The sequence below is a fragment of the Theobroma umbraticum genome, unplaced genomic scaffold, assembly GCF_002168275.2.
Source record: "Theobroma umbraticum cultivar Fairchild unplaced genomic scaffold, ASM216827v3 scaffold_4.1, whole genome shotgun sequence".
Classification (NCBI taxonomy): domain Eukaryota; kingdom Viridiplantae; phylum Streptophyta; class Magnoliopsida; order Malvales; family Malvaceae; genus Theobroma; species Theobroma umbraticum.
The window spans coordinates 8,560,475-8,582,530 of record NW_018397258.1 but is presented as its reverse complement, the minus strand read 5'-3'; the positions used below and the strand labels follow the sequence as shown (position 1 = coordinate 8,582,530).

The 22,056-nt window shown below is 32.1% G+C and overlaps 2 protein-coding genes across 2 annotated transcripts; one reads left to right on the top strand and one right to left on the bottom strand.

Moving 5' to 3' along the window:
* Positions 1 to 6,234: 6,234 nt before the first annotated feature.
* On the top strand, positions 6,235 to 11,413 carry LOC149527396 (uncharacterized). The gene is made up of 3 exons (XM_089783058.1): positions 6,235 to 6,309; positions 6,490 to 6,986; positions 11,305 to 11,413. Exons 1-3 carry the CDS (start codon positions 6,235 to 6,237, stop codon positions 11,411 to 11,413), a joined length of 681 nt encoding a protein of 226 aa, XP_089639184.1.
* Positions 11,414 to 13,238: 1,825 nt separating this feature from the next.
* LOC110414184 (uncharacterized) lies at positions 13,239 to 17,656 on the bottom strand. Its single transcript, XM_021425261.1, has 3 exons — positions 14,205 to 17,656; positions 13,675 to 14,064; positions 13,239 to 13,568 (listed from the first exon to the last, which is right to left on the bottom strand). Exons 1-2 carry the CDS (start codon positions 17,494 to 17,496, stop codon positions 13,694 to 13,696), a joined length of 3,663 nt encoding a protein of 1,220 aa, XP_021280936.1. The 5' UTR covers positions 17,497 to 17,656; the 3' UTR covers positions 13,239 to 13,568; positions 13,675 to 13,693.
* Between the last annotated feature and the right edge of the window lie 4,400 nt (positions 17,657 to 22,056).

The following is a 22,056-nucleotide window of genomic DNA, read 5'->3' as shown; positions in this document are numbered from 1 at the left end:
TTATATATTCTCATTATATTTAAATGATATTTTTTAATTATGTGTTTTGATTAGTAAATTATATATTTATTGATCTCTTATGTCAACTTGTAAGTTTCTTATTATGTATCTTATCGTATTGAAGAAAAATATTGATATTTATCTTGTTGGATCCAAGATCAATGATGAAGATATATGTTTAATAGATAGTACTACAACGCACACTATATTTAAAAATAAGAAATATTTTCTCACTTGACAATGAAAGAAGTTAATGTCAATACAATATCTAGTAGTATAAGATTAATTAAAAGCTCCGAACGAGCCAATGTCAATACTACCCAAAGGAACAAAGTTTATAATAGATGATGCACTATTTTCTACTAAGTATCAAAGAAACTTATTAAGTTTTAAATATGTTCATCTGAATGGATTTCATATTAAGACAACGAATGAAAGAGACATTGAATAACTTTATGTTACATCTATTATTTTAGGTAAAAAGTGTGTATTGAAAAAATTACCGCCATGTCATCTAGAATGTACTATACAAAAATTAGAATAATTGAAACTTATGCTATAGTAAATTAGAAGTTTACTAATAATTTTAATATTTAAAATGATTGGTTAGATCATCTAGAATCAATAATGATGCAAAAAATTATTTAAAGTTAATGCGATCATCTATTTAAAAACTAAAAGATTTTTCAATCTAATAAAATACTTATGTGTCCCCAATGTTCTTGAAAGTAAAGAAAGAGAATACTCCCATATGCTTGCAGACGACGTCACAAGTCATCCTCCTCCTCATCATCATCATTGCTCTCTAAGCTCGCAGGAGGATCTGCTAAATGATAAAAGCTAAATAAGAAAAAAGAAAAAAAACAAACTAATGGGAAAATCTAAATAAATAAAATAATAACTTTAAAGAAACAAAGTTTTGAATGCTTGGGTTGTCTCTCAAGAAGTGTTTTTTTATAGTCATTAACTTGACTATTTCACCCTTTCTTTCACTTCTTCACCCACCAAGTAAGGTTTGAAGTTTTGCATATTGACCATGTTTGCTCCAATATCCTCCATCAAGGGTCGTAGCCTCAACCATTTAATTAGCAAAAATTGTAATTGCTCTAAGTTGCTATAGTGTATCAAATTTGGCAAGCATTTTGACCACTTTCCAGGGTAAACTAGGTGAAGTATAACATGAAGATTGTACCGTTTTCTCTTAATTTTCTAATAGTTCAAGAATCATCTTATTTAGAGTTCGGTAGAGAAAGGTACAGTCAAAATACGAAGACATGTGCAGTGGAAGTCTACACCACAAAATTACTTTCTTTTTTGCATTGAAAGTCTTTCTTCACTAAATACCTACAAGAACACAAATAAGTTAATAACAACCTATCTTAATCACATTAACACCAATTTTAAGCATAAATTAACTAAGATTAGATTGACTCACCTAAATTAATTAACTTAAAGTAATTTAGATAAAACCTATTAATTTCTATGTATTACTATAAGAACTAATCTAAATTATTATCAAAATTAAGCTCAAATAACTCTATATCATAGAGTTATCATGCCCTTAAACTTAAGATTTTGTTAGTCCTTAAGCAAAACATAGAAAAGAAACTAACCTACAAAGAACAATTTCAGATAGTAAAAACAAAATGGATAAAACAACTGCTAAAGATAAAGTACACTAACTCAATGATTTCTCATAATTTTCTCAAAAGTATGTTTATCAATCTTCAACTTAAGGAGAAATATAGACATCATTTAAATTCATGTTTCAATTCTAATACAAGCACATTCTCGAATGGATTTCCACGTGTGTGTGTGAAATCTTTTACCAAGAATATCATGATATACGGATGAGTTTATGCCAATTAAAATTTCAAATTAGTACTAGAACTCCATAAATTTGTCTTTCATCTCTCTCTCTCTATTAGTGTAGACTAACACAAAGCTAGAGATTAATAGGACTTTATAAAGCTTGTAATGTATGACTAGGGTTAAGATAGGATAAAGAATATAATATGGCTTAAATCACCCTAAGGACATAATTATTCTAGGACTTATAAAGTGCTTTATTTTCATTCTCCTTATACACCCTCTTTCTTCACTTTTGAACATTTTTCTTAACACTTTTTCTTTTCTTTTTTTTTTCAATTTCACAACTTTACACCCCAAAACTTATTTTCTTTGTATTATAATTAGTGGGGTGATTTTTAATATTTTGAATTGTTTTAAAGCAACTCCACTTTTCTATCTTATTCAACATTTAACTCAATCATATTTCCTAAAACAATATACATGCTTAGGAGTGAGGGTTGCAAATTTGAAAATTTTATTTTAAGGTTAGGCTTATTATTATGTAGTTAAACAGTTCAAAGATGGCCTAAATCATCTCCTTAACTAAGTATTGCCTACGATTTTACCTCAAGAAAGTATCAAGCAAATTCTAGAATTCATGACATAATCTAAATTTTATATCAACATAAATTCTCTCTATATATTCACAGTAATTCAAAGGAAAAGATAAAGTGCTCAAAAATTGTGGAAATCACTTCTTAACAATGATACTCAACAAAAGAATTAGCATGAATCCAAACAAAAACCTTATTAACCAAACACTAAGAATTCAAGACAACTAGTAAGCATCATTAGATAGCGAAATCATTGAAAAAAATTGGCATAACTTTACTCTAGATTCCTAAAATTCAAGCAAATAATACATTAAATTATCAACTAATCCTAATTATTTAAAAATCTAGATAAACATACAAATAAAACTAAATAAAAAAACTTCCACAAAATATTTACCTCCAAAAAATAAATAAATTCATCCACCTAAACTTAAACTAAATGTTGTCCTCGATGTTAGAAAAAAATAAAAGAAAGGTAAAGAATACCTCCCTGATGGTTAAATGAATTTGGTGAAGCTCTAATCTTCATCGTCCTCTGCCTCATTGTCCTTTACCTTATTGGCACACTTAGGAGGATTAGGTGTTGGTGGAAAAGTAGCCATGTCCATTCTCATAAAAGTACTATAAGCTTGAAACATGTGGTCCATATGTTAATTACATTAGGTTTGATAAGTCATGTTGCTCAAACTGGTGCCTAAGTTGATCAACTAGGATCTCAAGGTTATCAATTCTCTGACTCATTGATAGTTGTTGATGTCTTGGTCGAAAGGGTGGAGGATGGCGTGTAGAAGAAGAATTACCCCAACAGGATGTTGAGGTTGTCTAAAGCTGAGCTTGATATCAATTGGGAGTTTAAAGTGCAACAACTCTTCACTAGCATCCTAATTTATACCAGCTTGCTTGCACATAGCTGTAATTAGAGAAGGGAACCATAAGTCATCCTGCTTCATTTGTGTAATGTGAGTCATGGCTTTGTAAATGACACAGCCAATATCAATTGTCTGTCCCGTCATGATGGAATGGATAAGGATGACTTTATTTTTTATGACATCATTAAGATGTGTTGTAGGAAGTAATTTGGAAGCTACAAAATATAACCATATCTTACAAGGTGGTTTCATCATATTTCTCTTGAAGGAAATTGGTAGCAGTATTGAAGATTTGCCATTGAACACCTTCCTCATAGAGTATATGAAGGATATCATCCCAATCCTCATGCTAAGCCAAATATTGACCATAACTATTGTTTTCAATATCAAGAGCTTTATAAAATTCATTGATGGCATTGCTCGAGAATGGAACTAATTTGGCATTGCTCGAGAATGGAACTAATTTACCTCACACAAAAATAAAATCATTAGTAGTTTCAACAACATTAGCGTAAAATTCTCTTACCAGAAGAATAATCGCAACTATAGGTGAGGCACACAATTTTTGCCAGTAATGTTCATCAATCATTGGTTGAAGGTTAAGGTGTGTGATCAACCTTTGATCCAATCCTCGTTCAGGTATTGCAATTTTGTTAACGAGAGAACTGGCATGTCTAGCTACAACATCAGTTGACACAAATCTATTATGATTAAACGAATCATTGAAATTTTTTCTTGCTCGTTTGGGTGCCATTCTCAAATTTCTTGCAATTAATTCTCAACCAAAAGAAAAGAAAAGGACCAAAAAAACACAATAGATCACTCACAATATCAGGTCATATGTCTTCACATCAAAATTAATTAATGCGCACAGTATCTAGTAAAAATCTAAAAAATAAAATTTTTCCTAGACTACTAAGCATAAAAAATAATTTAAAATCAATAAACTTACCCATAATCCTAATTTTACTTTACCCAAAAAATAACTAAACAAAATGTCTCAGGAATCATCAATACCCATCACAAATTTCCAACAAAATAAATAATGTGAAGCAAGCATGCAATATGTCTTAAAAAATGTTAAACAAGAAAAAGAAAGAAAGAAAAAAATATATAAATATATAAAAGAAAAATAAAAATATTGAAATTTACTTGAAATCTTGAGCAAAGATATTGAAAATAAGTGTGGAAAGAAGGATATTGATGTGGGTACTTGGTATGGAGGAAGATGGATGAAAGGTGAATAGTGATTGAAGTAGGAGTAAAACAGAGATGAAGAGTAATAGGTAGGAAGAAATGAGTGAAAAGTGCAAAAAACTGTTGTTGAGAGGGATTGTGAGGGCTATTGAGATGTTAGGGGGGTTGTCCGTAATTTGGCAACCACATAGAGGGAGAGGGGGGGGGGGGGGAGGCATTTGGGTAATGGGTTGCCTAATTCTTGGCAACCCACGTAAGGGTGGGGTGAGGACGATGATGTCTTTTTTTATTTTTTTTATTTGAATGTGAATCGCAACTTGGGCCTTAGTGAGCCATGGCTATCTCATGACATGATCGGGGAGGCCACGACCTATCTTATTTTTTTAAGTTTTAATGTAGGGTTGTAGTACGTGTCGTTATATGTTTAGGAGGTCGCAGCTTCCCCTAGTGGGAATCGTTTTGATGTTGTTAGTATTAACTAAGCGATTGTTCATGAGTTGTTATATGTTTATGTCGTTTTGATGTTATCAGTGTTAACTAAGAGATTGTTCATGAGTTGTTTAAATGTATTAGTTGAAATTCAAGTTCTCATGTCGTTTTGTCAATACTATTTTACTATTTCTAGAATTTGTTATAATTAGTAGCTGTGAAGCTTGTTAGAAATCTATTTCAAGTCTCTTTACAAAGACCAATTTTTATGAGATTTAGTTTTTCTAGTTGTAATTCAGTATATAAGTTCTAACAGAGTTGGACATAAAGCATGTGACTTAGTTTTTCACTTGATTCTTCTTCTTTTAATTAGGTTTCTCTATGTTTTTTCTAAGTTTTTCAACAAAATGGTATCAGAGCATTTTAATTCTTAAGGGACCTTAAAACCTTGTATTTTTTCTTCTATTGTTTATTACTCTTGTTTATATTAATTGAGTCATGGCTTCATCCAGTTACAATGCATCAGCACCACTGATCTTCTCTAAAGAAAATTACTCGATTTAGGTAGTTAAGATTAAAGCATTTTTCACAACATTTGATCTGTTAAAAGTGATCAAAATTGAGGAAGATCCACTAGTTCAGAGACACACAAACCTAACCCTGGATCAAATTAAGCAGCATAGTAAAGATGTAGCAAAAAGGTACAAAGCACTTTCTTATTTACACTTTACTATTTTTGATTCAATCTTTATAAGAATAATGACTTTTGATAATCCTATGGAGGTGTGGGATAAACTTAAGGAGGAATTTCAAGGTAATGATCAAAATAGGTAGATTCAGATATTAAATTTATTGAGAAATTCTAAGTGTTAAAAATAAAAGATGATGAGAGTGTTAAGGAGTATACTGACAAGATTACTAAAATTGTAAAGCAATTGAGGTTGTTGGGGGAAGATCTAAATGAAAAAAAAAATAGTTAATAAAATTTTAGTTAGTTTTTTAGATAAATTCGAAGCTCAGATTTCTTCTCTGGAAGATACGAAAGACTTGTCGAAAAGTACTATTACTGAGTTAGTAAATGCCTTAATAGCTTAAGAACAAAGAAGAGCTATTAAAAGTGAAGAGTTTGTAGAAAATGCATTAATAGCCAAGACTAAGGGTTTGAAAGTTAAAGGTGGGAATCAAAAGAAATCTTATAGTAAAGGAAATAAACTTAGAACCAACAAGCAAGGTAAAGGTGATAGAAATTCACCTTGTCCTTATAGTAAGAAAAAAATCACACAAATAATTACTACTAGTATCGACCTAATGTAAAGTGTAGGTCTTGTGGTCAAATGGGACATGTGAAAAAAGTTTGCAAATCAAATAAGTCTGTGGTTACTAATGAGAGTGCAGCTATAGTTGAGCAGGTAATTGAGAATGAAGAAATGTTGTTCATGGCCAAGACAAATGATGCTTCTTTAACCAAGAATGTCTAGTTCATAGACACTGGATGCTCAAATCATATCACTGGAAATGAAAGGTTATTTATTAAGTTAGATAGAAGCTTCAATGCTCGAGTGAAAATTGGTATTGGAGTATTTTTGAAGGTCTTAGGCATAGGTATAGTTGCAGTGGAAACTCTTTCAGGCCTGAAGCTAATATCTAAAGTGCATTATGTTCCTCAAATTGACCAGAATTTGTTCAATGTGGGAAAATTGGCTAAAAATCACTCTGCACTATTATTCAAAGACAAGTATTGTATAATATTTGATCCTATGGGTGAAGAATTACTTACTGTGGGATTGAAGAACAATTGTTGTCCACTAGATTTGATGGATACAAAGAATATAACTTTCTATAGTGAGCTAGTTACTTTAGAACTTTGGCATAAGAAGGTGGGACATGTGAACTTTGGTTCACTAACCAAGATGGTTATAAATGAGATGGTTGAAGAACTTCCAATGATCACCAAGACTGACAAGGTGTGTGATATCTACCAATTTTGCAAGCAAAGTAAGAAGCCATTTCTTAAAGAGAGGAAATGGAAAGCCAAACAAAAACTGGAATTGGTTCACACTGACATCAGTGGTCCAATGAAGGCCTTGTCTCTTAATGGCAGTAGATATTGCATATTATTCATTGATGATTTTACTAGATTGTGTTGGGTGTATTTTTTGAAGAAAAAATCAAAAACACTCATGAATTTCCAAACGTTCAAAGCTTTAGTGGAAAATCAATCTAGTCAAAACATTAAAACCTTAAGGAGTGATAATGGCTCAAAGCACATTGTCTTTGAGTTTGAGAAATTTTTGGTGGAGTTTGGAATATAGTATCAGGATACTATTACATATAGCCCCCAACAGAATGGCATAGATGAAAGAAAGAACAAGACTTTGGCTAAAATGAGTACATGTTTGTTGTTCCAAAAAAAACATGTCAAAAAAGTTTTAGGTAGAAGCAATGAATACTACAAATCACATATTGAACAAGACCTTCACAAAGGCATTATCTCAGAAGACTCCATTTGAAATGTGGTATGGTTTCAAACCTATTGTCACACACTTTAAGATTTACAATTTTATATGCTATGCTAAAATCCCTAATGTGAAAAGGTCCAAATTTGATTATAAGTATGCTATAGTTGTGTTTGTTGGTTATAGTGAAGTAACTAAGGGATATAGGTTGTATGATATTTATTTGAATAAGGTAATCATCAGTAGAGATGTAGTCTTTGATGAAGGACAATTTTGAAATTTGGAAAAATAAGTTATCCTGAGTACTGATAGTGATACTACTGAACTCGTATGTGATAGTGATGATGAACCTACGCATATTGAAGATGAGAGATTGGTTGTTAGGGGTACTAGGACATTTCAGGACATTTACAGTAGAGCAATTTAGCATTAACTAAGCCTATAAATTTTTCTAAAGCTAAGTTAAATGAGTATTGCAGAGCAGCAATGGATGCAGGAATACATATGATTGAGAAAAATAACATCTAGATTATTGGTGATAGACTTGCAGATCAGCATGTGATTGGTGTTAAATGGATTTTTAAAACAAAATTGAATCCATATGGGTCTGTAAATAAACATAAGGCTAAGTTAGTTGTAAAGCGGTATGCACAAGTGTATGGGATTGACTATTTTGAGACCTTTGCCCCTATAGCTAGGCATGACACTATTAGATTACTTACTGCATTGTCAACTAAATAAGGCTAGAAAATTTTTTCACTTAGATATAAAGTCTGCTTTTTTGAATGGTGTACCATCCGAGGATATTTGCATAGAACAACCTAAAGGATATGTGAAGAAAGGAAATGAAGGCAAAGTTTGCAAGTTGAGAAAGGCACTTTATGGTTTGAAACAAGCTCCTAAATCCTACTATGACAGAATAGATGAACATTTTAAGAACCAAGGCTTTGTTAGGACTGTGAATGAGCATACTTTATATGTCAAGTAGTCAAATGAGGTGATTATGTTGATTGTTGCCCTTTATGTTGATGATATGTTGATAATACAGCTAGACAAAGCTTATTTGGAAGATTTCAAGACACAAATAATGATTGTCTCTGAAATGACAAACTTAGGACTTATGCATGGAGGTGTTGCAATTGGTTGGTCAAATAATCTTACATCAGTCAAAGTATGCCAAGGACTTGTTGAAGAAATTCAATATGGACTGATGCAAAGCTGTAGATCTACCATTCAATATTGGAAACAAGTTGAGCAAGGAGGATGAATCAAGGAAAGCTGATGTAATGTTGTATAAAAGCATGGTAGGCTCTTTGTTGTACTAGTCAGCTACTAGGCTTGGTATTATGTTTGCTACAAATCTACTTTCCAAGTTCATGCAAAATCCAGTTTATCACTTAACTATTGCAAAAAAGGTTCTCACGTACACTAAAGGTACTATGGAATTTGGCTTAAACTACATGAAGGATGAAAGTATGAGTTAATAGGCTATAGTGACAGTGATTGGGTAGGGTCTATTGATGACTCAAAAAGCTCTAGTGGTTTTTGTTTCTTTTTTGGCAATGCTGTGTTCTGTTGGAATACCAAGAAGCAAGATATTGTGGTTCAATCTTCCACTGAAGCTAAGTATATAGCCACAGTAACAGCAACTAATCATACTATATATGATTGAGGAAATTGTTAACTGATCTGGGGTTCAAATAAGGAAAAACAACTCAGATTAATGTAGATAATCAATCTACCATAGCTATTACAAGAAATCCAGTGCAACATGGCAAGACAAAACACATAAGGGTCCAGTATCATCCCCTTAGAGAATCTATCAAAAAAGGTGAAATTCAATTGAGTTACTGCCCTACTGATAAGCAGTTTGCAAACATCTTCACAAAAGGCTTGACAAGAGATAAATTCAAGCTTATGAGAAAGAGGTTGGGAGTTCACCAAGTGTTCAATCAAGGGGGTATGTTGAAAAGTTCCTGAAACCTAGGCTGACAGAAGTGTTAAAGACTTTGTTAAATTGTAGCTGTGTTGGTTAGTAGTAAAATGCAAACGTTTGTGTCATTTTGATGTTATCAGTGTTAACTAAACCATTGTTCATGAGTCGTTTAAGTGTATTAGCTGAAACTCAAGTTCTCATGTCCTTTTGTCAATACTGCTTTACTGCTTCACTGCTTCTAGAATTTTTTGTAATTGGTAGTTGTGAATCTTGTTAGAAAATATGTTTCAAGTCTCTTTACAAAGACTGATCTTTATGGAGTTTAGTTTTTTTAGTTGTAATCCAGTATATAAACTCTAATAGAGCTGGAAATAAAGCATGTGAGTTAGTTTTTCACTTGATTCTTCTTCTTTTATTCAGTTTTCTCTCTGTTTTTTTTTTAGTTTTTCAACCGGCTCTCTACTTGTCTTTACTACTTCCTAAAGGTCAAAAGCTCTCAAATTTACAACCCATGTAGGGTAGTTTTCTCCTACAAACTTTGAAGGTGTAGGGGTTGCACAGTTGCTGGAGGCCATGAAAAAGTTTTATGTTTGTTTCAAGTGAGCAGTAGGTTTTTGTTTCAAACTTGAAGAAGGAAAGTTGTTTGAAAGTTTTTTTTATTATTTTCTTTAAAAACTCACGATCCCTTAAGAGTTCATAAGCTCTGATATCAGGGTACAAACCTAAAAGAATGAACAATGAGGATAGACCATGCTGATGCTACATTCATAAACCTTCTAATATACAAGTGCATTATAGTACAAATTTTTAAACATACTTTCAATATGTGGTAGCTTAAACGGAAAGATAAGAGACATAAAACCAACATTACAAGTAACAACTTAGTTACTGAATGTGGCAATACTTCAACACAAAAATATCAACCTACATCAATATGTGTTGTCTTGTCTGCCACTAACATGTAAAAACAAGCTTCCATAAACCTACATTAACCTCCATAGTTCAATTCTAACTAAATCTTCAAAGACAATCTCAAGCTTAACTCAATTTGACATGCTTAGTTGGGACACCTTAATATTTTATGTTATAAAAAAATGTTTGCTGTTATTTTATTTTTCTGGTTTTCTCAAAGGCATAACTCAAGATAGAAGCAGTCAAGCTTTTTTCTATAAACTACTCAAATTCAACTTGAGTTTATCTTATTGAGTATTAAAGTGTAGTATTCATTTTGCACGACTAATGTTATTAAAATTTCAACACGATACTTACTAAACAAAAAGTATTGTCATTTTGTGATTGTTTTGTAATAAAGCTTTTTTCAAACTTCATTGAGTTTGAATTTATATAATCAAAAGTCAATCAAATTTTAGAGTTCAAACATCATTTTTCTTTGGTCAGTCCAATAAACTAGGGTTCAAACTTGATTGTGGGGATGGATTTTCCCCAGAAGGAATCAAGCTCAATTGCTGAAACTTCTCTTTTTGGCCAATTATCTTTTTTCATTTTTGTCCAATCAAAGTTCAATTGTTGTTTCTACTTTCAGTGTATGTATATAAGGTCTTCCTCCTAGATGATGTCCCATTTTTCCTTGCATTTATTATAGTAATTAAATAGATTTTGCTCTGTTTATTTAATATTAATCTAGTCTTCCATAAATCTAAATTAATTTCCCTTTTCCTTTTTCTTTGTACAGGAAACAAGACTAAGAAATTAATTAAGAAAATATCAAAAGGACTAAAGTTTTTCAAATGTAAAAACAAAAACTATTCTTAAATGGATTAAAAAAACAGTTAAAATTCACTATTTGTGGATACAAATAAGCACGAATTTATTTACATGTGAAACCATTATGTCAATTTTTATATAATAATGAGCAATATAATTTTTAATCATTAGTCATTTGTTCATAAGCAAGATCCAAAGGCCAACACTTATGGACACAAGGCCTTCTTTCTTTTCTCTTGTTAGCAGCCAAATTGCAAATTTTTCTTTTTTTCTTTTTCTATTGGCAGGTGTGGTAAGCAGCAAAGGGGAAGAAAAAGAAAAGCTAGGACTGAAGTCGTATCAAGTGGTATCACAGCTCTTGAAAACGCTACAGGTTCACGGTTGCTATGCACTTGAGCAGGGACAAGGTTAGTCAACTTTTTCTGAAAGTTAAAGATGAAGAAAAATAAAGATTAAAAATTATTAAAATTAATATGTTAAATTTAAATAATAATCAAAAGTTTTATAATAGACAATTTTATATAACAAGTAAATAAAAAAGAACAAGAAAAGAAAACTTATAATACCTTTTTAAGAAAGTTGTATTCAATGATATTTTATAGATTCAAATTCATCAATTATTGATTTTATATTGAAAATGTCAGAAATGTTTTTTTGCAATATAAACAACTAAATTATTTATAAAAAACTCATCATCCATTTGGTTTCAAAATCTTCTTTTCATGATTTCCATTAAGCTTGGTTGCTCAAGTGTAGCACAATCATTTGAACGATTTATATATATATATTTTAAAGAATTCATTGATTGTTTTCAACTTATACTTTAATCAAAACCTTAAAAAAATTAATTTAACCAACATCTAATATTCTTATTTTATTTATATTTAAACTTAAAATACTAAATATAAAACTATAACACATAAATACGATATACAAGATTGCACACAATAATTAAATATATAAATAGTTAAATAATATAAATAGAAAGAAGAAGATCAAAGAAAATTTTACCTCCTTTTACTTTCACATAATAGTGGTAAGTGGTTATTGTCCAAACTCATAAATTTCTTTTAAATAATGGAGTGTGTTTCAATGGTGAAAAAAGAGTAAAGTAAAAATGAAAAGACAAAATAGAAGAGAAAGAAAAAAAGGAAAAGAAAAAAAGAGATGTAAAGAAACTTAATTAAGAATTAAGGTAAAGTTAAGAAGAGTTTGTGGAGTTATTTTATTATTTTTTATTTGTATAAATTATTATATAAAAAATTTATTTTGAGGGGTATAAAAAGTATATAATAAATACAAATTTTCAAAAAAATTTGGAAGGCCACAACTTCATACATATACTATTTCTCATAACAATTAAAAATATATACACTAAGTAAAAATTTTCAAAACTTGGGGTGAGGGGTGGTATGACCCTTAGCCCCTGCACTTGAATATGTTTCAAGATATTGTGAATTAGTTGTCAACTGTGAATATAGTGCTAGATGATGTGTTGCAAGCCCTATTTGTTTCCTGGATAATTTTGATGAAGCATAGGATCTAATTTGTTGATTGCGCACTGAAGAATGAAATGGGCTAGTTTTGTTGCGAATTTCTTTAGTATTAGAAAACTAAAAAGAATAATTTAATGTTTTGATAATAATGATGATTACTGATAATTTAGTTGAATTTTAATTAAACAATACACAATATAAGTTTGCTCAAGTATTAAAATTAAATTCATTGAAAATATCTTGACTCTCCATAAAGTTTGAGTTAAGGGTTTTTATTGCCAATAAGAAAACCATAATAATAAAAATTAATGTGAAACAATAAAAAATTTATCAAGTCTCCTAAATAAATATAGAATGTAATTATGAGATGTTTCATAAAGAGCAAAAAAATTAAAATAATGAGATAAAAAGAGTCGGCTAGGCAAGAAGCTCCCCTTCCTCTGACAACTGATCATTAATAAATTTTTCATATTACGTTTCTTAGCTATTAGATTAAATATTTCATATAAACATGATGAAACCATGCATTGATGAGCCTGACTGGATTTTAGTTTAGGCATTGATGGATGAAATTATCTTCCTTTGGCCCCCTTCCCCATAAATAGTTTCTTTAACAAAGATGTTTGCACCTTCCTGGTATCCTGATTTTGGTTGGTCAATCATAGGCATAGCACACCCAAAAGGCAAGTGGACGATGTGTTGTAGGAACCAATGTTCCCACTAAGTTAAAAAGTCAATTTCATACCACAGAAATAAAATAATAATAACAAAGGTGATACTAACTCTTACCCCACCAATCACCATCTATTCTTTAATATGTATTCCACTCAGAAAGCTACAAAGACTAAAGTTTCCACAATAGAAAAAGAAAAGGGGTTATGCACAAAAATGTTGAATATTGCTTTTGCAATTCCGTTATTGGTAGATGAAGTATGGAGAAAATGTACAGTTAGGGAACATTGGTCCTCAACCCGGATTGCTTTGTAGCCAATGACCTTTTGATCATTGGAAATCCCATCTTTTTATCGGTTATGTGGGCTGCAATACATAACACTCTGCAAGACAAAGGAAAATATGATGCAAGGCATAAGCACATTTGCTTTCTATGTAACAAAAAATGTAATAAAAACTTACTCTTTACCACTCCAGGTTAAAACCTACCTATTATTTCAATCTTGTTCTATTTCTGAAAGCTAGTTAGCTTGCTAATAGTTATTGTTCCCAGTGGCTCGGCCAAGCAAGCTTGCGTTCTTGCTGATAATTCTTGAGCCACAAAACGCATGGTCGGTCGTGCCTCCGATTTAGACCGTGTGCATGCTAGGCCCATGGTGACAACAAATACAACCTCCTCTGCTATTTCGGCCGTAGGAGGTGGAAGCCGTTGGTCTAACAGATCCTTCAAAAGCAATTCCTTATTGTTGGATAACAAAGTCACCGATGACAAGGAATTCAAGAGCTCGCCTGGGTGTTTTCCCATCATAATCTCTAATGCCACTACTCCAAAGCTGTAAACATCACATTTAGCTGTGATCTGCATTGTGAGTGCAAGCTCTGAAGACCAAAAAATTAAACAAAGTCAACAATCACATTGCAATGGAAAATTAAGGAAAAAAGAAAAGAAAACCACTGTGACAGCAACATCTAATCAAACATAATTAGGCAAATTCCATAAAAGTAAATTGTTTGCTAACCTGGTGCCATGTACCCATAAGACCCTGCAACTGTGGTCCAGTTCGATGAATTTGGATTCAACAACCTTGCAGTGCCAAAATCTGAGAGTCTTGACTCAAATTCTTCCTCAAGAAGAACGTTATTCAAAGATATGTCTCGGTGTATAATAGGTGGAGAGCAATCATGATGCAAGTAAGAAATTGCATGAGCTAATCCTTGCACAATTTTCACCCTTGTAGCCCATCCTAGCTCCACTCCCCTTTGTGCTCCATACAATACATTTCCCAAACTACCTCTTTCCACATATTCATAGACCAAGTACATGCACCCTTCTCTAGAACAATACCCGTACAACTTTATGATATTTCGATGCCTAATTTCTGTCAACATTTGAATCTCATTCTCAAAACTCTTGCGATTTGTTGCTTGAATGTCACTAGAATCTGACAAATTGAGTTTTTTAACGGCAACTACTTGACCTGTGGGCAACACTGCTCTATAAACTCTCCCAAATCCTCCTCTTCCGATGCAGTACTTTTCATTAAAGCCTTCTGTGGCTTTTGCAATGTCACCAAATGTGAATTTTCCTTCTCTTTCCCAAATGGTTGACTCAAAAACATCCGTCCTTTTACTACCTTTAGTCTCCTCATCAAGGAATTTGCTTTGCTGGTGATATTTTAACACTCCAGCGGCTATTGCTGCTAGAATTAATATGCCACAGATAGGAACAATGATAGCGATAAGAATCTTGTTGTTACTGGGCTTGCTCTTTGGAAGATTTAAAGTGCAAGAAGTCAATCCTTCAACATCTCCACACAAACCTGAGTTTCCAGCAAAAGCATTTCCAGAAGCATTTTGGAATATTCTATCCCTTGGGATAGGGCCAGTTAACTCATTGTAGGAAAAATCAAATGAACGAAGACTACTCATGGTGGACAAAGTTGGGATTCTTCCAGAGAGATGGTTATGTGAAACATTAAGAATCTCCAATGATGCAAGCTTCCCTAGGTCTCGAGGGATTGCGCCTGAGAGTGAATTGCTACTAAGATCTAATAAGTACTGCAAACCCGAGAAGCTACCTAGCTCACGTGGAATTTCACCAGATAAATTGTTATGACTCAAGTTCAAGCTCAGTAATTTTTCACACTTCTCAAGATCTTGTGGTATTACTCCTGTCAATTTGTTCCTCGACAAATCAAGGTACTCTAACCTCTCTAAGTTGCCAACAATAAAAGGGATCCCACCTATGAGATGGTTCTGGCTCAAATTGAGGTTGAACAACATGCTCAAATTTCCCAATTCAAAAGGAATATCCCCTGTCAACTCATTGGCCGCCAAGTTTAGGACACCCAACTGACTCAACTTCCCCAGCTCAATAGGGATTTCACCAGAAATTTTGTTGTTGTCCATTTCTAGATTGGTGAGATTTTGGCACTCTCCCCAATCTGGAGAGATTTCACCAATAAATTGATTGTCACTAAGAGAAATATAGTCAAGAGAAGGCTGAACCCCAAATGCATCGGTGATGTTACCCGTAAACTGATTCCCATCTAACCGGACTCTTAATAGCCGTCTACAATTCCTCAAGCAAGCTGGCAATGACCCTGTGAAGTTGTTCCCATTTACCGTGAGATTTTGAAGAACAAAGCCACTGCATAATTCAGGGGGCAATTCTCCAGAGAAGCTATTGTTCGAAAAGCTAACATAAACCAAATTAGGGCTATATTTCCCAAAATCCCGAGGAATGCTCCCTGAAAAGCTATTGGTGAACAGGGAGATAGCTTTCAGGTTAGTGAGGTTAGAAATTATGTCCGGTAATTCCCCATCCAAGAAGTTTGTGTTGAGATCAAGAGACTCCAAGGAGGTCATGTTTCCAACCTCTGGTGGAATTGTGCCGTTAAGCTCATTATAGAAAAGCTGTAAAGCTGTAAGGTTTGAAAGACTCCATATACTAAGAGGAATTGGACCCGATAGCCGATTTCCTGAAAGGTCGAGAATAAGCATGGACTTCAAGTTCCCAATCTCTGAAGGAATTGAGCCTGAGAGTGTATTGTTATAGAGAAAGAGGATCTGGAGCTTTGACAATAGGCCAATTTCTGGTGGAATCTTTCCCGTGAATAAATTGTTTTGAAGTTGCAAAGAGATCAAGTTGGTCCAATTAGAAATGAGAGATGGTGGGATCTGACCAACAAAAAAATTTTCAGATAAACCCAACTCAATTATTTTTGTGAGTTGTGACAAGGACATAGGCAACCTCCCACTCATTTGATTCCTGGCTAAAGCCAAAAAGGTAAGATTAGTACAGGAACCAAGCTCGGATGGGATTGTAGCATTTAAACCATTCGAGCGGAGGTCAAGTCTCTTCAGCTTTTTTAGTTGGCTTAAAGAAGATGGAATATTCCCTTCAAACGAATTCTCAAGCAACTCAACAGTTTCAAGATTAGACATGGTTCCTATAGTCTCAGGAATTAAACCGGTTAACTGGTTGGTTCCCAGTCGGAGATCTATGAGTTGGGAAAGCTTGGAAATGTTCGATGACAATGGTCCTTCAAAGACATTGTTAGTGAGATTAAGATACTCAAGCTTGCTCAGGTTGGTGTACAATGATTCCGGTATTGGACCAGTCAACTTATTCAGTGACAAGTCTAGGAATGTAAGATTACGGCAGTTGAGTATAAATTGTGGGAATTCCGATTCAAGCTCATTGTAATCTAAGCCTAGGTGTGTCAACAAAGGCATGACCAAGAAATCCGACCAGTCAATAGAAACAAAATAGTTGAATCCAAGGTCGAGGTGCCTTACTTTTTGGAGATTGCTAACTTGAGAAGGGATGGTACCATTGAGATTGTTGTTGAATAGACTCAGATATTGAAGCTCCGTTAGACGACCTATCTCCGATGGTATGTTTCCTTCAAAAGAATTGTTGCTTAAGTCCAAGACGAGGAGTTTGGACAGAGTACCAATTGCGGACGGTATTGGCCCTTCCATACTGCTATTGATGAGGCCAAGGCGCGTGAGATTGGCAAATGGAGTGAAGTTGAATTGGGCGATGGAACCAGACATGTTTGCATTGGAGAGGTTGATTTCGGAGACTGTTCCAGTGCCATCGCAGGTAATGGAAGTCCAGTTGCAGAGGTTGTTGAGATTGGACAAGGACCAAGAGTTGAGAGAAGGTGGCGAAAAAGACAAGCTGTTCTTCCATTGAACGAGTGCTTCTGCTTGCGTTCTGGCTGAACACGTGATCTTCAATGGAAGTAGAGAAAGGAAAACAACATGGAAGAGAACAAGACAGGGATTACGGTGATTTGACATGCTTATAGCTGCTGCGAATTTCTAGTCATGTAAGTTGGGCTTGGTTTAGAACTTTAGATGAGCTCTCTTATAGCTGGGAGAAAGGCAAATAGTGCCATGCCGTAAACATTCAATTTCCAAGTCTTGGTCTGCGCGAGCAGGGGCGGAGCGTCCCTTTATAATGGGGGGTCATGAGTTTTTGAAATTTTTTATATCTTATATATTTTTTAATAATTTTTAAAAATAATTTTTAAAAATAATTTTTATTTAAATAATTAATATAATTAAAAATAATAAAATAATTTTATAAATTTTTTCAATTTTACTCAAATTTTTAAATTTTTTAAATTTTTTAAATTTTTCTATCTATATTTCTCTTTTTTTTTCTATCCTTATCTTGTGAAATAATAAAAATGTAAAGTTTTTATTTATTTAATTAATTAATTTATATTATTATTATTTATTTATTTTAATTCTATTCTATTTACTCATATATTTTAAGTTTTTATAAATTTTTCCTTTTAAACTTCTATGAATCATAAATCATATTCTTTTTTTTATATAAGTTATATCTCTTACTTGTCATAGTTTTTTATTTTTTGTTATGTAGATTTTATTTTTAATTATTTTAATTTTTAAAAATTAAAAAATTATTGTATATGTAATTTTCAAATATAGGTTCTAGTGTTGCATTATTGGTTATTGTTTAAAATTTTAGTTATATATTATTTTTATTAATCTTAATTATATAAGAAAAAATTATTTTGAGTATATGTTTTTAATGTGCTTTACGTTTTATATTTAGTTGAAAAGGAATTATCATGAGTAGAAGAAGAAATTATTAATTATGTATATGGTATTGAACTATTTATATTTTATACATTATAGTTTAATATTTAGTATTATAAACTTAAATATAATAAAATAAAAATATTAGATATTGATTACATTAATTTTTTAATTATTTATATTGAAAAATGTAAAACTTTAAAATAAAATAAATAATAAATTTCTTACAAATAATTTAATTATTTATATTAAAAAAGATATTACCACTGTCGAACAAAATTTTCTTAAATTACTATTATAAGTTTTTTTTATTTTTTTTATATGTTATAAAATTATTATCTATTATTAATCTTTTGATTATTAATAGTTAAGTTTAATATATTAATTTTAAAAATTTTAATTTTTATTTTTTTTAATCTTTAATCTCTCTAGTAAAAATTGACTTGTCATGCACCTCAGTACTTATTATCTAAACATGGAATAGTGGAACCAACCAAGGACTCCAACTAGGATAACTATAGGGCACTGGAGAATATAGAAACAGCCATACATTTGACTTGGAAAGGTGATTGGAAGTTGCCATTTGCCACCAAATATAAGCGTGCAGGCCACAGCGCTTAAAATGTAAACCTAAGATTGGACCAGTTGACTTTCAGGTTCTAATTTTGAACATGGATTAGCATGTCCTTTTTTTTATTTTATTTTCTTTTTAGTAAGTATTGTTACCATGTTCAACTACTTGAAGCTATCCTATCTTTCTGCATTTCCATATTCATTTTACTAAACTGCCGAAAGGAATCAGAGCTTATATTAATATTATCCATTCAATAGATATGCCTCGCATGAATTTTACGTGTAAACTATATTTAACGGCGAATGACGTCTAATTTACAACAATTGTTTGACTTTCTCACATGAATAATCATATATAAAGCATTTTGCTTATGGAAAGAGAAGGAGTACATTAATATACGTACTCTAACATTTTAATATATTAATATTTAATATTTTAAATATTAAAGCGAAGTATTCATTTTGTGATTGTTTTGTGATATAGTTTTTCTACGTTCAAATTAAGTAATTGGTCAATATACTATGTCAAAGTGATGGATTTAATTTCTATATAATAAATTATAAAAATTAAATTTTTTATTTTTTAAAATTAACAATGTCAGTCTAATTATTAATCATATTAAAATTATTCCATTTGCCATACTAATATGGTTTTTGAATATCCTAACATGGTATATTCTTGCTAATGTGGCATTGAATATTGTAAAACCCCTAAATTCTAAATTACATGGATAAATCGGATGGTAGACTTGATGAGCTTAGGAAACCTTTCCAGTAACTAAAAGCCTTGATTTTACCCTTAAGAATATGTAAATTTAGGACTTGAACGTTAGCGGTGGAAGTTGGAATGGAATTAAGCTTGAAAAGCTCAATTTTTACAAATTTGAACTAGAAGGGTTGATCTCAGGAAGCAAAATAGGGCAAAATGCATCCCTGAAAGTTGTTAGTATCAACACCTACCCTTCCAAGGGTCAATCCCTAAGCCGCAAGATAGAAAATGCATTCTGGTTTTAGATCAGGATGGACCTCCAACTTTAAAGGGTCGATCCTACACTACTTTGACAAAAAAATAAAACCTTAAAACTCTCCAAACTCGAGCCATCTTTCATTTATTATCTTTTTTTTATTTTTTTTATTATTTTCTTGCAAAATTTGTTCCTCTCAATATCTTTAAAGTTTCATGATCAAACTTTGAATTTTAAGTGCAAAAACGTAAAGATTTCAACTCCAAAAGTAATGGTTTTTCTCTTTTTGTTTTTTACTCAAAAACCACCTTTCATTTTTGACCGGTCAAAGTCAATTTAATTTTTAATTTTTAAAAATATAGAAAAAGTTTTTTTCCTCATACGTTCTAGATGATGCCTCAGTTTTTCCTGGCATTGATTAGGTTAATTAATGAATACTTTTTCTTTGCACTGAAAAAAATAGGGAATTAATTAAAAAAATATCAATAGTGCATAAAGTTTTTCAAATGTGAGAACAAAATTATATTTAAATGAGAAAAAAAAAACACTAAAAATTTAATTTTGTTGGGTACAAAAAGGTACAAGGTTTATTCACATATGAAACTATTATGTCATATTTTGATGTAATAATTGGTAATATACTTTTTAATTACTAATCATTTAGAGTTTATAATTTAAGATTTGAAATTTAGGATATCAACAGAAGCATGTCGTTAATTCTTTGAACCACACAAATCTGTTGTGAGTGTCATCAGACATCATCATAACCATTTTTGTTGTTGCAGAGGATGCCAACTAGTGGCCCAAAAATTGTATCCTAAACGTATATGTAACATGAAATTAAATAATCATAGAAAGTTGAAAAGGTTCAGTAATCCCCACTTCCCATTATAACTCAGAGCATTGTTGAAATGGTTACTCGGGGATCGTCCTACTTAGAAAATTTGATCAGTTTAAACAAACCTAATTCTTTGTAAATGATTGCTCAGATTAAACGTCTTCAAGTTCCAAGTGTAGTATGGATCGATCGATCTAAACCCACTTTTTGTAGCCTTTTTGGATACTTAAACTTGACTGAAAAATACTAATACCAATAAATCCACTTTTTCTAGTCACTTTCCTTTATTTTCTCTGACGGCCAACTCACATGTTTGATTGGCTGTTGATCTGGAAACGGGATTCACATAGCCCATAGGATACGATAGGATACAACAGAGTCAAGGTCAACTTTTGAATTTTCAAAGACAGATTTTCTTCCACGGGCACATCACATTTTAATTTGAAACAGACGCAATGAAAGAGACTTATCTCCGTTTTGTGGTATGAAGATAAGACCAGACTATCGTGGGTCAGATACTCAATGAGAATGGAAACTTTGGGGTTCATGGTTCATAAATCCTACCAAAGGGCCTTTGAACCTGATGGCAACTTTTCTCCCCATGACGCACGGCTTGGATACACAAAAAGCAGCCCATGCACAAAGTAAATTAAAAAAAAAAAAAATTAGGCTAGGGAGCATTTGAGCAGAAGCAGAACAAATTGAGCCCTTCACAGACTGACCAAGCCTTGATTTCTCAGGGTATACACACTCTTATCCTTGTTTTCATTGAAAATCTAATCTCTTAAATATGTTGTTTACACTTTACAGGGTTAATAATCAACTATTCCAAGCACCATAATTATCAACATTAATAATAGTAATAATATATATGAACTAGTTATGATAAGGACTCCATGCACATAAATAATAATAATAATAAAATAGTAGAAACAATTACATCATATATATTAAACAAAATAATAGTCTACCTAAAGTAATGTTCAAAACTTTGACTTCTTGTGTGGCCCCAAAAAAAGTTAATGTTGTGGACAAAGACAGGCATGTGAGATCCAGAACGACTCTAGTGTTCACACTCTATTGACCACTGACGTAGACGAAATGAAGTCAACAAGAAACGCTGATCAGAAGCTGACATCACTACTGGATAACAGAGACTGCAGGAGCCATACCGTCCTGGAAAATTAGCTCAAGTCCAGGGAGTTAATATGCATTCTATTACAAGTAAATTAACTTCGTTTCACCATGGTTCAATATAATCTAACAGAAATTCCGGTAGCTGGAAAAAGTAAAGCTAAAACTACACCGGACTAAAGCGTTTAAGACATCTAATACTAACAGTAATAAAATGACACCATTTTGCCTACAATCGTCAATAGTCAACTCCCTCCTTTCTTCAATAGTCGATTCTTCACC

What these genes read in the sequence shown, in the direction of transcription:
- LOC149527396 (XM_089783058.1), top strand. Translation starts at nt 6,235, where the DNA reads ATGGGACATGTGAAAAAAGTTTGCAAATCAAATAAGTCTGTGGTTACT. An exon ending in GTGCAGCTATAGTTGAGCAG is followed by an intron (nt 6,310 to 6,489) that starts GTAATTGAGAAT and finishes GTATTTTTGAAG; the next exon opens with GTCTTAGGCATAGGTATAGT. An exon ending in AGTGGTCCAATGAAGGCCTT is followed by an intron (nt 6,987 to 11,304) that starts GTCTCTTAATGG and finishes TTCTATTGGCAG; the next exon opens with GTGTGGTAAGCAGCAAAGGG.
- LOC110414184 (XM_021425261.1), bottom strand. Translation starts at nt 17,496, where the DNA reads ATGTCAAATCACCGTAATCCCTGTCTTGTTCTCTTCCATGTTGTTTTC. An exon ending in TTATGGGTACATGGCACCAG is followed by an intron (nt 14,065 to 14,204) that starts GTTAGCAAACAA and finishes TTTGGTCTTCAG; the next exon opens with AGCTTGCACTCACAATGCAG.